The following is a 16,625-nucleotide window of genomic DNA, read 5'->3' as shown; positions in this document are numbered from 1 at the left end:
ACACCATTGCCACTATGTCCATTTCAGTATTGAGTCTGAACTCTATGCCGACTGACCTTTTCCTGAGACAGAGCAAGTAATGTTGGCAAGAGAGCAGGGGAGAGGTGACTTTATGTGGAAAACAGATGTACACGAACAAGTTAGAACTGGTTCGTGCATGGCCACTTTATTCATTCCGCAGCTGTTTGGTTCATGCTGAGTTTTTTCCATGTAACTAGACGCATGGCAGACTTGGAGATGGGGAAGAAGTATCATGCCTCAAGTTCTTGCCTTCAAGATGTTCTTGCAGTGACAATCCTAATTAAAAAAATGCAAATGAAATAATTAAAGAAATATATCTAATCAAAACTTAAGGCACAGATGTTCAGGACGGGGAGAGGTCAGCCACGAAGCTGTGGATGAAGTTAACAAGGGTCCTAGATAAAATGGACCAGCATCTGAGTGTAATTTGAAAAGGCTGGGACGACAGAGAACGGCACGACCTAAATGGAATGAGACAGGATGCCTGAGAGAGCAGTGGGAGAAGGATTGCTCAGGACCCTGCAGTCAATCAGGAAGAATTTTTCTAGGTCTTTTGGTCCAAGTAAAGTAGGAGAGAAGAAGAAGGAACAGTGTTTCCCGCTCACTGCCTCTTTTCAGAGTTAGATACTAGACAATAAGCAATGACATATATAACTCTGGAAATAGTTGCATTTATTGGACATTTCATCTTACTGCGTGGTATATGCTGGGACCTACAGTTATTTCTGGCTGTAGCAGAGAATGTCAGGTGGCTTTCGGCTTTAAGTGTAGCTTAGTAGCAGCTACAGATAGAGTTCTATTATAGCCGAGAAATGCCTTTAGCTAAAATGGACACTGGTGATCAGAATTCCAAGGACGTCAGCTAGTCCTGAGATATATACTACTACAATGAAGCCCATGCAAAGAAAATACTTTTAATTTATTTTTCCCTTTCTCAGTTGATTTGCCTCCAAGCAAAAGAAGCCCAGAAAAGAAAAGTTATGCTTCAAATGTTGGTATTTCTTTGAGATTTTAGAACATTTAAATGTATCACTTTTTCCCCCCCTCTAACAGTTTTATTGAGATATGATTCATATCCCCTACAACTCACTGCAGTTGTAGAGGATGGACGTGTAGACGGGGTTGTGGGGATGAACTGGAAGATTGGGACCAATACATGTAGACTGCCGTGTGTGCATATGTCACATGTAGCCAGTGGGCGCCTGCTGCATAGCACAGGGAGCTCAGTGTTCTGTGATGGCCTAGAGGGAAGGGGTGGGGGTGGGGGTGGGGGTGGAAGGGAGGCTCAAGAGGGAAGGATATATGCAAACTTGTAGCTGATTAACTTTGCAGTCCTGCAGAGACTAACACCACGTTGTAAGGCAACTATGCAAGTGAGCAAGCAAAGTCGCTTCAGTCGTGTCCAACTCTTTGTGACCCCATGGACTGTAGCCCACCAGGCTCCTCTGTTCACGGGATTTCCCAGGCAAGAAAATTGGAGTGGGCTGCCATTTCCTTCTACTCCAGGGGATCTTTCCGCCCAGGGATCCATGCTGCGTCTCTTGAATCTCCCACATTGGATAGAAGGTTCTTTACCGTTAGCACCACCTGGGAATATACCAGTTAGAAATATAAAATGTACAATACACTGGCCTTTGGAGCAGTCACAGAGCTGTGAAACTGTTATCACAATAAACTGTAGAATATCATCCTCACCAAAAAGAGACCCTGTACCTGTTGAGGTGCGTCTGTTTTCCCTCACTCTTTCTCTTCTTTTCCTACTCTGCAGCAATCACTATGTGACTTCGCTGTTTTTGTAGATTTTCCTACTCTGAAAATTTCGTATAAATGGAATCATACACTATACAGTCTTTTGTAGCTTTTTTCACTTAGCATAATGTTTTTGAGGTTTACCTGGGTTATAGCACCTATCGGTACCTTGTTCTTTTTCTTGCTGATAACGGGCCATTATATGGATTATGGCACATTTTATTTACCTGTTCTTCAGGTGATAGGCGTATGGGTTACTTCCACATCTGGGCTTTATGAAGTATGCTGTTATGAATTTTTATGTACACATGAAAATTTTCATAAAATTTTCATGTGGACATGTATTTTTCTCTTGAATGAAATATACATTCAATTCCCACTTTTCATGTGTTGATAGTTACTTTCTGTGAAGTCACCAGCTCTGGGTTAGCAAATACTGGGCTATAGCTTCTAGGGGAAGTACAGGGTTAATTTCCTGCAAGCCGCTGGTCCCAAGACTTTGATCAATCATCCATCAATAGGTAACCTCATTTTATGCATTTCTCTTTAACTGTACATTATTTAATATACATTTCTTACAAATAATTGCTTATATGTAATTCTTTTTATAATAAAATGAGCTGAGAAATGTTTAAATATTTTCCTGACTCTGGGTAAGATGGTACATTTCATTGACTTTTAGCCTTACAATAATGCAGTCCATTGTATTTTTTCCATTGATTATCTTATGAATCCACACACTTAGTCACTTTTCCAGCCTTTCCACAGCTTCATCATGCACTACAGATATTAATTTACCACTTTCTCGAGTGATCTCACATCTGGATCAGTGAATTTTTTCTTCCTTATTCTGGATGTACAATATTGTTGATGGATTAACACCAAACTCATACAGCGAACATCACTATAATGCATGCGTGAATGAAGCTGGTCTAACACATGTATTTTCTCTATAAGGCGCTCCCAGCCTTCCTGTGCTTGCGAACACTATCCAGCCCTTCAACATTACCCTTGGGGGTCATTTGAAGCAATGAAATAACCAACAAAAGGCACACACACAAAAAAAGAATGTGAAACTGAACCGGCCATGAAAAGAACAGTTGTTTACAGCGTTAGAGGCAAGAAGGCAGTGTTGCCTTGTTAAGCTCAGCTGAGAACATGTGTGGCAGGTGAAAAATTTTTTGACACTCTGCACGTGCCCATGAATTACCACCAAAGCACCACAAGTTTGAATTTGGGGCTTTCAAATAAATATTTGCAAGTAGGTAAGTTTGCAAATGCAGGCTCTCCTGACTGTCTGAAAGAAGAGTGTTCCTATGAAACCTTTCATATGCTGAAATGGCATAAAGCAAAGAAACGATTAGCTTAGAATACATCTTACTATTAGAGACACAAAATAGATTGAGTTAAAGCACAGAAGCTCAGAGGCAGTTCCGAGCTATGGCGGCTTGATGCCGAGATGCTGCGTAATTCCTGACGAAGGGGCTGCTGCGGGGTGCACGCTGGCTTTAAAGCAGGCCAATGCAAAACAAAAGCTGAATGCTATTTTCATTTTTCAGATTTTCCCCTTAAAAGCCAAAATCCCCTTGGGATTTCTTTCAGTTAGTGAAGCAGGTGCTAATGGAGGTCTTTCGCAAAAGCAAACTTCCAAAACGTTGGGATACCGGTACAAACCTGTGGATTGCATTTAGCGCTGGAATTGCCGGACCATTTGGTAACTCCATGTTTCACCTTTTAAAGACCTGTCAGGCGGTTTTCCAGTGTTGCTGGTGCCATTTTGCATTCTCACCGGGAGTGGACGGGGGTTCCTGGTTCTCCACATCTTTGCTAATGCCATTCATCACCCGTCTTTTTTATACTAACCATTCTGCAGTCCATGGGGTCGCAGAGTTGGACACGACTGAGTGACTGAGCTGAACTGATTCTAGTAGTTATGAAGTGGTATCTCATTGTGGTTTGTTTGCATTTTCCTGATAGTGATGTCAAGCACTTTTTAATGTTTTTATTCACCATTTCTTCATATAAATGTCTATTCAGGCCCTTTACTTAACTCTACTTATTTTAATATGATGTAGCTGACATACAGCATTGTATTAGTTTAAGGTATATGGCATAATGGCTCAGAGGTTAAAGCGTCTGCCTGCAATGTGCGAGACCTGGGTTCGATCCCTGGGTTGGGAATATTCCCCTGGAGAAGGAAATGGCAACCCACTCCAGTATTCTTGCCTGGAGAATCCCATGGACAGAGGAACCTGGTGGGCTACAGTCCACGGGGTGGCAAAGAGTCGGACACAACTGAGCGACTTCACTTTCACTTTCTTCAAGGTATACGGCATAATGATTTAAGTTACATACTTACATACATCCTGAATTACCACAGTAATTTAGGTGTACATCCATTGTCTCATACAGATACAAAATTAAACTAGCAAAAGCACTTTTGCTATGATAAAACTCTTAGGATTTTCTCATGTAAGAGCTTTCATATATATCATATACCAGTGCTAATAAATCTTGTTATGATACGTTATATCCATAGAACTTACTTATCTCATCACTGGAAGTTTGTACCTTTTGATCTCCTTTGTCACCATGCAATATCACATTATTGTTAAGTTTCCTCACCATACATTTCATCCTCTGACCCATGTATTTTGTAACTGGGAGTGTGTACCTCTTAACTTCCTTCACCTAATTCACCCATCCCCCTACCTGCCTTCTCTCTGGCAACCACCTGTTTGTACTTTTGACTTTGTTTCTTTTCTGTTATGTTTGTTCATTTGTCTTGGTTTTTAGATTCCACCTGTAAGTGAAATAATACAGGATTTATTTTTCCCCATGTAGCATACCTTCTAGGTCTATCCATGTGGTCACAGATGGCAAAATTTCGTTCCTTTTTATGACTAACGTCCATTCATTTGTTAATGCACACTTTGGTTGCTTCCATATCTTGGCTATTGCAAATAATCCTGCATTGAACATTGGGCTGCAAATATCATTTCAAATTACTGTTTTTGTTTTCTTTGGAAGCCCAGAAATGGAATTGCTGGATCATATAGTAGCTTTGTTTTTAATTTTTAGGAACCTCGGTACACTTGTTCACAGGCTTTACATTCCACTCCACTCCACTGCTTTACACTCCCAACAGTGGGGCACCAGGTCCCCTTTTCTCTCCGTTCTAGCTTACACTTGTTATTTACTGTCTTTTTGAAAGTAGCCATTCCAACAGGTGTGGGGTTTTAGCTCCTTGTGGTTTTGATTTGCATTTCCCTGATGACTAGCAATGTTCAGCGGAGAAGGCAACGGCACCCCACTCCAGTACTCTTGCCTGGAAAATCCCATGGGTGGAGGAGCCTGGTAGGCTGCAGTCCATGGGGTCGCTCAAGTCGGACATGACTGAGCGACTTCACTTTCACTTTTCACTTTCATGCATTGGAGAAGGAAATGGCAACCCACTCCAGTGTTCTTGCCTGGAGAATCCCAGGGACCGGGGAGCCTGGTGGGCTGCCGTCTATGGGGTCACACAGAGTCGGACACGACTGAAGTAACTTAACAGCAGCAGCGATGTTCAGCAACTTTTCACATGATTGTTGTCTATTTGTCTTCTTTGGGGAAAAAATGTCTCTTCAACTCCTGTGCTCATTATTTAATCAAATTTTTATTGTGAGTTGTATGAGTTCTTTATATATTTTGGGTATTAACCTCTTTGATTTGCAAATATCTTCTCCGGTTTGGTAGGTTGTCTTGTTGTTTTGTTGACGGTTTCCTTTTCTATGCAGAAGTCTTTTGTGTGATAATAGTCCCATTGTGTATATTTGTTTCCCTTACCTGAGAATACATATCCAAAAAGATATTTCTCAGACTGATGTCAAAGACTGTACTACCAACGTCTTTTTCTAAGCATCACTGCAGCTTCCTTGAGGATGCAGTTTGCCAGATATGTCTTTTCATCCTTTTGGTTTCATTCATATGTATCATTGAATCCAAAGTGTGTGTCCTCCGGACAACATATTGATCTGTCAAATTTTCTCTTTATCCAGTCTTATCCTCTCTATTTTGATTAGACAAAACTTTCACGCTGCTCCCCAGGTGGCACAGTGGTAAAGAATCCTCTTGCCAATGCGGGAGACGTGGGTGTGATCTCTGGGTCAGGAAGATGCCCTGGAGCAGAAACTGGTGCCCCTCTGTAGTGTTCTCGCCTGGAAAAGTCCATGGACAGAGGAGCTTGGTGGCCACAGTCCACTGGGTCATGAAGAGTCAGACTCGGCTGAAGGCCTGGGTGGCAGCAGTGCTTTCGCACTGTTGCTAAATAGTTGGGGTTATGTCTACTATTTTAGTTTTTATTTTCTGTATGAATTTTGTCCTTTTCTTCTCTTGTTTCTCTCATATCACCTTCTTTTGCATTAGCAGAGTACTTTGTACTGGGCTTTCCTGGTGGTTCAGATAGTAAAGAATCTGCCTACAGTACAGGAGGCCCTTTGCATTAAGAGAGTATTTTGTATTACACCACTCTAATTCCTTAAGTGATTTTTCACTGTATTATTTTGCATTATTTATTTAGCGATTGTTCTAGGGTTTACATATACATCCTAACATCAGAATTTACTCGATTTATACTGACTTAATTTTAACCAGATATAGAAATACTTCTCCTATTTAGCTGTCTTCTCCCTATTTTTCGTGCTACTATTATTATATGTATTCTGCCTAGGCATGTCATAAATCCAATGATACACTGTTATAATTGCTGTTTTATGCAATTTTATAAGGAAGCTAGAAATCAAAGAAAGACAGTATGTATTTTAGTGTTTGCTGTAATAATCTTATTTATTCTCTATGGTTCTTAACATTAACTCCTGTGGATTTGAGTTGCAACCTTATGATATAGATTTGGTCCCACCTACCTCCTTTGTGCTATTATTATCCTCTATACTATATTTCTATGTATTATTGACCCGACTATATAGATATATACATGTGATTATATATATATTTTTAATTTTCTAAGAGAAAAAAGGAGACACATGCATTTGTGTTGTCTCTTATAATTATATAATTACCTTTCCTGGTGCTCTTTGTTTCTTTTTGTGAAATTCAAATGATTGTCTCATGTCTTTTGCTTTCAGGTAGAACTCCCTTTAGTATTCCCAAGGCAATGGCACCCCACTCCAGTACTCTTGCCTGGCAAATCCCATGGGTGGAGGAGCCTGGTAGGCTGCAGTTCATGGGGTCACTAAGAGTCAGACACGACCGAGCGAGTTCACTTTCACTTTTCACTTTCATGCATTGGAGAAGGAAATGGCAACCCACTCCAGTGTTCTTGCCTTGAGAATCCCAGGGACGGGGAGCCTGGTGGGCTGCCGTCTATGGGGTCGCACAGAGTCGGACACGACTGAAGCGACTTAGCAGTAGTGTGAATCTGCTAGTAACAAATTCAGTTTTTTAAAAAATCTCTGGATGCCTTTATTTGACCTTAAATTTTGAAAGGATGTTTTGCTGGACATAAGATTCTTGGTCGGTAGATTTTTTTTTTTTCTTTCAGCCTTCTGAGTATGTCATCACACTGTCTTCTGATCTTCACTGTTTCTGATGAGAAATCATCTGTTTATCTTGTTGTGGTTGCCTTGTGTGTGGTGAGCTGCGTTTCTTTGTTGCTTCAAAAATTTCTGTTTTTGGCTTTCAGTGTTTTTGTACTATGATGTATTGTGATGCAGATCATTTTCTGCTTATCCTACTTGAGTTTTGTTAAACTTCTTGGAAGTGTATGCGAATATTTTTCTTTAAATTTGGGAAGTTTTCAATCAATATTTTTTTAATATGTTTTTCTCCTCCATTCTCTTTCTATTCTCCTGGTATTATAATTAAGTGCATATGTTGGTGTGATTAATGGTGTTCTACATTTCTCTAGGATAGTCTTCATTTTTTTTTTCATTCTTGTTTTTCTTTCTTTTCTGAATTGCATAATCTCTATTTTTTTTTTTTTTCGGTCTTCAAAACCAGTGATTCTTTCTTATGCAAGCTCAAAACTACTGATGAGTCTCTCTAATGAAGTTTTAATTTCAGTCACTGTAATTTTTAACTCCAGAATATCCATTTTATTTTTCATTATTTCTATTTCTTTAGTGATATTCTCTATTTTACAGCATATTGGCATCATACATTCCATTATTTAAGTATGATTCCCTTTAATTCTCTGAACACATCAGTAATTGAAATCTATGGTGTTGTTTTGAAGTCTTTGCCAGATAAACTTAATATCTGGACCATCTTTTTGTTGTCTTTTTTTCCCTTGTATATGTGTTACATTTTTCTTCTTTTTTTTTGCCTACTTTGTAATTTTTATTGTTGTTGGAAACTGGATATTTTAGGTAATGTAGCAATGTTGGAAACTGATTCTCCCACTCTCTTGAACTTGTTTTTGTTGTAGATTGCTTATTTATTTGTCCAGTGTCTTTACTAGATTATTTTAATTATATCCCTTTCCCCAACTATATGTAGTTGCAGATTCCTCAGAGGAACATCCTTAGGAGAGTGCACAGTCATTGTGGGCTGACGGTGGGTTTTGCAGGACTCCAGTGGACTGTCTCTTTCCCTGGTCTCCTCTGTTAAGCTGTCTCCCTCTACTGGAATCATACCTAGCTCTTAGGCTCTGCTTGTTGCTGGATGATTGCTCTGTTGTTTCTACCAGTACTCTAAGATATAAATGCTGATCTGATTAAATTTAGTCCCTTTTGTATCATTCGTTTTTAAGGCAAGTCTTTGCAGTTTGTTCTGACAATGAGAAGGCTGGCCTTAGCTGTCTCTTTCTCTGGTTCTCTCTGGTAAACTAGCTTGTTGCTCTGATGGAGCCATCGGCTATTTCTTAATTGCTTACCACCAAAACCGCCATTGCTCTTGAGAGCATCCTTATGCTTAAACCTTCCCACACTCTATTCAAACACAGTCTGTTCCTCTGGGGAGAGCTTAGCAGCTCTCTGTTCTTATAGTACCTCATTTCCCCTCTGTTTTTATGGAAAAATCTCTGAGCCACTGCTTTTCTCAGAGCGACTGCTCTGCTTCATTATCTGGGCTGAGGTGGCAGCCTCTGGTCTTCTTAGCTTGTTTCCCAGGCACAGAACCTTTGTCCGACAAGCAAACTGGGGCACATCAGATCACGGTTCCAATATTCTGGACCAGCTGTGTGGGGGATGGAGCTTCTGTCCTACGAATAAGAGTGAAGGGAGAGAGTACCTGATCTCTGGGTTGCTTTGCTGGGAATTTAGTTTCTGCATCTTGGAGCTGAAGGGGATGCAGTTCAGGTTAGTGGCCTGCTCTTCCTGATATCTCCTAACTGGGAGCTGATGGGAAAGGAAGCCCTAATTTCTTGACCACACACAGTGGAGTGGAGCTGCCATCATGCTGAGCTGGGGAGTCCAGAGGGAGAGCAAGGGTTGTCTCTGTAGTGCCATGGAACTTTCACTGTTCTTACTTAGAGGTAGTATGTTTTCCTGAAAAAATATTTTAATGTGGTATTTACTTTTAGGATAATTTTCAAAGACTTTGAATAATTTTTTAAACAAATAACTTGCACCATTTATAGCTGTTTTGCTGGGGAACAATGTCACAGGATTCCTCACTCTGACGTTCTGAAACAAAAGTCTTTCTCTTAGGCTTTTTACATTTACCTAAAGAAGAATGAAGCCTGGCTTGGAGAATTTTGAGCATTACTTTACTAGCATGTGAGATGAGTGCAATTTGAGTGAGATGAGATCAAATTGCCAACATCTGCTGGATCATAGAAAAAGCAAGAGAGTTCCAGAAAAACATCTATTTCTGCTTTATTGACTATGCCAAAGCCTTTGACTGTGTGGATCATAATAAACTGTGGAAAATTCTTCAAGAGATGGGAATACCAGACCACCTGATCTGCCTCTTGAGAAATATGTATGCAGGTCAGGAAGCAACAGTTAGAACTGGACATGGAACAACAGACTGGTTCCAAATAGGAAAAGGAGTTCGTCAAGGCTGTATATTGTCACCCTGCTTATTTAACTTATATGCAGAGTACATCATGAGAAATGCTGGACTGGAAGAAGCACAAGCTGGAATCAAGATTGCCGGGAGAAATATCAATAACCTCAGATATGCAGATGACACCACCCTTATGGCAGAAAGTGAAGAGGAACTCAAAAACCTCTTGATGAAAGTGGAAGTGGAGAGTGAAAAAGTTGGCTTAAAGCTCAACATTCAGAAAACGAAGATTATGGCATCCGGTCCCATCACTTCATGGGAAATAGATGGGGAAACAGTGGAAACAGTGTCAGACTTTATTTTTTGGGGCTCCAAAATCACTGCAGATGGTGACTGCAGCCATGAAATTAAAAGACGTTTACTCCTTGGAAGGAAAGTTATGACCAACCTAGATAGCATATTGAAAAGCAGAGACATTACTTTGCCAACAAAGGTCCGTCTAGTCAAGGCTATGGTTTTTCCTGTGGTCATGTATGGATGTGAGAGTTGGACTGTGAAGAAGGCTGAGCACAGAAGAATTGATGCTTTTGAACTGTGGTGTTGGAGAAGACTCTTGAGAGTCCCTTGGACTGCAAGGAGATCCAACCAGTCCATTCTGAAGGAGATCAGCCCTGGGATTTCTTTGGAAGGAATGATGCTAAAGCTGAAACTCCAGTCCTTTGGCCACCTCATGCGAAGAGTTGACTCATTGGAAAAGACTCTGATGCTGGGAGGGATTGGGGGCAGGAGGAGAAGGGGACGACAGAGGATGAGATGGCTGGATGGCATCACTGACTCGATGGACGTGAGTCTGGGTGAACTCTGGGAGCTGGTGATGGACAGGGAGGCCTGGCGTGCTGCGATTCATGGGGTCGCAAAGAGTCGGACACGACTGAGCGAGTGAACTGAACTGAAAGAAGAATGAAGACAGTTATTTGAATGGAGTGGAAAAAAAAAAGCTTATGATAAAATAAAATGGAATTTCAAAACTAGATTTTTGGCTGAGTCAGTCAGGGTTTTTCATGAGGTTGGAATTCTTCAGAAAACTTCTTAACTTTGTGAAATGCTTTGAATAAGTGGTCTTAGGATGTTCCACATGCTTTTTTTTTTCTTTCAGTCATGTGGACACTGCATTGAAAAAGTCAGACCGAATATTTGCCTTCTGATTGAAATCCATATTTTATAAAAACAATCTTGGATTCCCCTTTATTTACTTAGTAGCTTAGGGCCATTCTCAATTTGTTAAGTCAGAAACTTTAAATGTGATCTCTGACATCAGTTCATCAACCTTTATGGAATTTCTCCCCTGAGCTATAGAACAGCAGGGCTTTTGGGACAGTGAGAGACTCCAGTAACAATGATGTGATCTGTAGTTGCAAGCAGCATTTAATCTAGGATCTAGATAGCCAGGAATACACAACTAAATTCTGGTACATTCCAGGACCTTGGTTAATGTTGAGATTCTCTCTGGATAGTTGCATCTCCACTGGGGTCATTCGAGGAATCAGAGTTGGTGACATTGTGTAAGTTACATTGACCCCCTTAGTAAAATATCCCATAAAAGATGTCCTATGGACCTCAAAAAGCTGCCCGACTTCTCAGGGCATAACAGCCCTTGTATGATCAGACACCTAAACTTTCTTGGTCCCTCTTCTGTAATAATGGCATAACTGCCTTCCATGATATCTTCTTGCATAACAGTTGGTTCTCTGCTTGTCTTATTCTTTGATTCTTGTCTATGATGGTATGAATGAGATTGAATAGAAATCTAAGAATCTCATGAGATTGATACAGCAGAGCAGAAATCTAAGAATGCATATTAAAACCATGATGAAATGACCATACCTTTTGGGAAAATGTTCCCCTAGTTGAAACCTCAAGTTAGTTTACAAATTGTTGAAAACTCTGGTTCTCTTCCTGGCCAGCTTCCTGGCTGACCATAGGCCTCCTTGTGTTACCTGTCTTCCTGTTTTGTCTTTTTATGGCATGCAATTTAGTAATCCCACAAACCAACCTTCAACTCCTGTGTTCATTCAATAAACACCTGCATGTCCTACTGTGTGGCAAGCATTGTACTAGGACCTGAGGCCCCGGTATTAATGAAAAAATTTCCTTAACTTTAGCTATTTCCTTGTTCCTCTTGAGGGGAACAAATATGAAAAAAATACATGTCAGAATTCAGTGTTCTATTATAAAAGAGGCATATACGGGACACATGGAAGACCCCAAGGCCCCTGTCAACTTCTTCAGGATGGGAGACAGAAGAAGCTTCATCTCAAGAAAGTGATGGTTAAACTGAGCCACGATAAAGGTTTTGGATAGACCAGACTAGATAAGCAATGATGAAGAAGGATGTACCAGGCAAGAGAAGACTTGAAGATGAAAATCCACACAAATAGGCTCATTTACATGACTAGTCTTTTAAGCTTACCTAATTGGGAGAGCATGGTTCCAACAGGAGACTGTATTTCTTTGATTATAATGTTTTCCTTTCATTTTGTGCCTGCTTTCTCCAGTTCCCCTGGTCTCAACCTCTTTAATAACAGAGAGTGAAGTTTTATTCTTCTAGCACAGCATCGCACATATTTAGGGGGTCCTGAAAAATGTGTTGAATGAATGAATACCATAAACCCACTAGTCATTATCCAGTTTAAGGGCTGTTCTTTGCCTTGGAAACTTGATCTGAATACACTTCATACAATGATGGCAGCCCCTTTCTGTAGAGATGTCTCCACCTTAGAGCTCCAGGGAGATAGGGACTAGTTCCTGAGCCCAGGTTCAGCTGGTGATTTTGCTAGAAGTGGCATAAGGGATGCACAGATTCTAAATAGGTGTGGATTGTGAGTTAAGCTTTAGCTTATGATCTTGTGCTTCATTTTAAGAAAAATGAGATGCTTGAGCCCATATTATGCATAAGCAGGTGAAAATGGGCAATCCAAGCAACCACTCTCACCTTGACAACCTTCCCTTTTGTCCCTTTAAACATCAGACCAATATTCCCTGACACAGAGTGGGAAAGTGTCAGTTAGGGCTCTCAGTCCTCCCGAGCTGTCCACTGCTCACTCACTGGGCTCGACCCCTTCAGCAACTCCCTGACTTGTGTTTCCTGGTCTTCTTGGCTCTGCCCCGTCATGGGCCTGGGGCATGTCCTGGGCCTGCTTAGAGACACAGATGCCAGGAAACCAAGTCTCCCCTTTCTTTCCTGGTTCAGTCAGCTCCACAGCAGACCACACAAAGGAGTTCAAGTGTCTATGACTTCTTTTTGTTTTTAAAAGCTTTTCTTTTTTAATTTTTTGTAAATTAAAAAAAATTTTGGGCCATGCCTTATGTCATGCAGAATCTTAGTTCCCCGACCGGGAATTGAACCCATGCCCCCTACAGTGGAAGTGTGGAGTCCTAACCACTGGACCTCTAGGGAAGTCCCTCTTTGAATTTTTACTGATGAGGAAACTCAAAGCACCTCAGCTTGAAGCGCTCAGCAGGGATACACTTGGTGGGTCCAGCCTCAGTACATACCCAGGTGTCCTGAGGTTTGTGCCTCGCTGGGAGAGACCCCTTTTGGGAGGCCCATCCTCTCTCCATAGAAACCATCTCCTTTCATGGACTCCCCACCCTCACCTCTAGCAATACATTTCCTTAAATCTCACTTTTAAAATGTGATAATGGTCTTGGATAGGTTCTAAGATTTAATATATGCTACCATTCCCAGGTGGCTCAGTGGTAAAGAATCTGCCTGCCAATGCAGAAGATGCGCATTCAGTCTCTGGGTTGAGAAGATCCCCTGGAGAAGGAAATGGCAACCCACTCCAGTATTCTTGCCTGGGAAATCTCATGGACAGAGGAGCCTGGCAAGCTACAGTCCATGGAGTCTCAAAGAGTTGTATGTGACTGAGCATGCTTGCAAGGTCAAGCTAATAAATGGCTATAGGTAGGATTCCAAATCTCAGAGACTTTTATGGAGTCTCTCCCTTCCCCCAACCCTGAACTGCACTCCAGCCTCCGGGAACACACACACACACACACACACACTCACACTCCTCCCAAGACTGAGTGCAAATGATCAGTGCTATTGCCAATAGATGGCTTAAGAAGGAAAGTGTTAGTTTTTTAACTGCCACAAAATACGCAAGGCAGTGCTCTCCATCACTCTGGACATCTTACTGTTGTGCAGAAAAATACAGAATTCCCTTTCTCTGTGCCACCCCACCTTCATCCTTGTCGCCATGCCATTTTAAATTGCATTCTTTGGGGTCTGCCAGGAATAGGAGAAGGGGCTTTTGTGAGGCCAGATACTCACCCATGGCTGCTCTTTTAACAAAGAGATGCTTTGCTCCTACCATTCCATTAAGGAATAGATTAACTCCTTATCTGAGAGTCCTCTTTACCCTCAATTTCTAACTAGGCATGAGGGGAGCCCGTGAATTAATCTTCCCCTTGCAGAATATAGGTAATTGATGACCTGTGGGCACAATCTCCAGGTCACATGGTCTGACAAAGGATTTATTTTTTCCCAAATCATTATTCATTTTCATGAAGTCTTACAGAGGAATAAAAATCAAGCTGGATTTAAGTATTTTGTGCAGCAGTTAATGAATCACCTGTCTTGAAGAAAAGGAAAATGATGCAAACTCTCCCAGAAAATTCAGCCAGCATGGTCACCATAGCTTTATGATAGACTCAAGTTCATTATGATAAATATTGGATTCCTTAAAGAAATCTTTAAAAAAAAAATCTTGAACATGGGGCCACGTATCCTGGTGAGGCTAAAGTGTGTCAAAGCAGAGCTGAATGCCAAATGATAATTTCTGCTAAATAATTCAGGCCCTGTGAACTCTGGTATTTTACTTACTTTGATGCATGATACAGATGCAACGAGAGAACCTTTTCCTCCTGGAACCAGATCCATTGTGTTCTCACCGTTGTGGGCCTTGTTTTTCTGCAGGTAGCTCATATTCACCCCTCTGTGCGGTGTTCCTAGTGCCTGGCAGTCGTGGTCCCTATTAAATAGAGGTTGAAGTTGGTCACTGAGGAAGTTTTGGTGATGTTTATCATGTAGGAAATAATAGATTGCAGAGCAAGGGCAAAACAGACATTTCAAGAAAAAGGAAGAGGCTACTTCTTTCCAAGGCTGAGAATTTACTTATGGACAAAAAAAAAAGAAACGAGAAACAGAGAGTAGACTAGTAAACTCTTGCTTGATTGAACAACTATTGCATCAGCTTTAAGGTGCCTTTTGAAAAATGATGAGCAGTGAAGTGACTGCGCAGAGATACTATTTATAAGGAAAAAATCTTGAGCTCATCTGATTGATGACCACAAAATTTTCAACGATATAGAACATAAAGCCATTGACTAAAATTGTGTCAAATGAGATAGTTTGATGAACATGGAGAAAGTACAGATAAGCACTGTGTAGAATGGATCAAAAACTAGCCAATAATTAACTAAGAATATAATCGGTTCTCAGAGAAGGAAATGGCACCCCACTCCAGTACTCTTGCCTGGAAAATTCCATGGGTGGAGGAGCCTGGTAGGCTACAGTCCATGGGGTCACAAAGAGTCGGACACAACCGAGTGACTTCACGTTCTTTCTTTCTATAGTTCCTTTTGGAGAAGGAAATGGCAACCCGCTTCAGTGTTCTTTCCTGGAGAATCCCATGGATGGAGGGGCCTGGTGGGTTACAGTCTATGGGGTTGCAAAGAGTCGGACACAACTAAGCAAATAACACACACACACACACATACACAATCAGTTCTAGTCTGATAACATTAATGATCAGGCCAAAATTAAAATGATTTAATAGTAGAACCTAATATGTGTTGATTACTATTTCCAGGCATTGGATTAACTCCTGTTATATGGATTGACTATTTCAATCTTCTCAACAATATTAACTAACTTGCCCAATGAATATTAACCAATTTTTTGATAGTTAATATTAACAATACTAAGTATAAAACCCTCATTTTATAATGAAGTTACATGACATAATGTGGGTAAAATAAGTTTTCGTCTATAAATCCCACATGGAATAATACTCAATGCAATGCTTTAAAAAGAAAGAAAAAAGACAAGAAAAAGACTAATGTGAGTTTCATGTGCAACAGAACGGAGTGGAACAAAGACATTGGAAGCCTTGGGGTGCTCTAATATTCTTTCGATCTCTCTCTCTCTCACACACAGGGAAATGATGCTGATATGGTGGATAAAAACAAATGCTGTACCCTCTGTAACATGTCCTTCACCTCCGCGGTGGTGGCTGACTCACATTATCAAGGCAAAATCCACGCCAAAAGGTTAAAACTGTTGCTAGGAGAGAAAACCCCGTTAAAGACCACAGGTAGGTGTCTGAATGGTGGTGGTGGGGAGACCCCGACCTCCAGTGCCTGGCCCGTGCATCAGGCTGCCTCTTCAGGGGTGGCTGCCACCTCTTCAGGGGTGGCTGCCAGATCAGAGTGGATGCCCTTCAAAGCTAAAGGGATGGGCAGGTCGCCCAGTGGGACTTGCAGTTGTAAGACTATTAAATCCAGGTGCTGGTCCTCTCAACTTGGCCCCTTCAGATATGTGATTCAGCAGTTTGCATCTTTTGTTTCTATCCTGCAAGATGTTGCCTATCATATTTATTATATGTTATGTAAGGTTATCTATTATGTAAGGAATGCTGTCTTTTCTGACTTTGGTCTGTAATCAGCAGAGGTGACGAATAGTGTACTGTATATTATTGATTCCCTCCTGCAGACTGGTTCATCTGTACCATTTTTTGTCTTTAGAAACACTTTTATTTGCTGACAACCATGGTGTGCCTTCTCCCCACCCACCCCACCCCAGGTAACATTCCAGTCATCTTCTTGGGGGATTTTGTGAT

At 41.1% G+C, this 16,625-nt stretch overlaps 1 protein-coding gene across 3 annotated transcripts in view; it reads left to right on the top strand.

Moving 5' to 3' along the window:
• The window catches only part of ZMAT4 (zinc finger matrin-type 4), a 375,305-nt gene that overhangs the window by 193,356 nt on the left and 165,324 nt on the right, over positions 1-16,625 (top strand). For all 3 annotated transcript variants that reach the window (XM_061404558.1, XM_061404560.1, XM_061404559.1), the window contains exon 4: positions 15,944-16,100. In XM_061404558.1, coding sequence (XP_061260542.1) covers positions 15,944-16,100 — 157 coding nt within the window. The remainder of the gene's footprint in view (positions 1-15,943; positions 16,101-16,625) is intronic.

This window comes from Bos javanicus, chromosome 27, assembly GCF_032452875.1.
Source record: "Bos javanicus breed banteng chromosome 27, ARS-OSU_banteng_1.0, whole genome shotgun sequence".
In the NCBI taxonomy this organism is placed as follows: Eukaryota; Metazoa; Chordata; class Mammalia; order Artiodactyla; family Bovidae; genus Bos; species Bos javanicus.
Note: the sequence above shows the minus strand (reverse complement) of the source record. Positions and strands in the feature narration are given on the sequence as shown.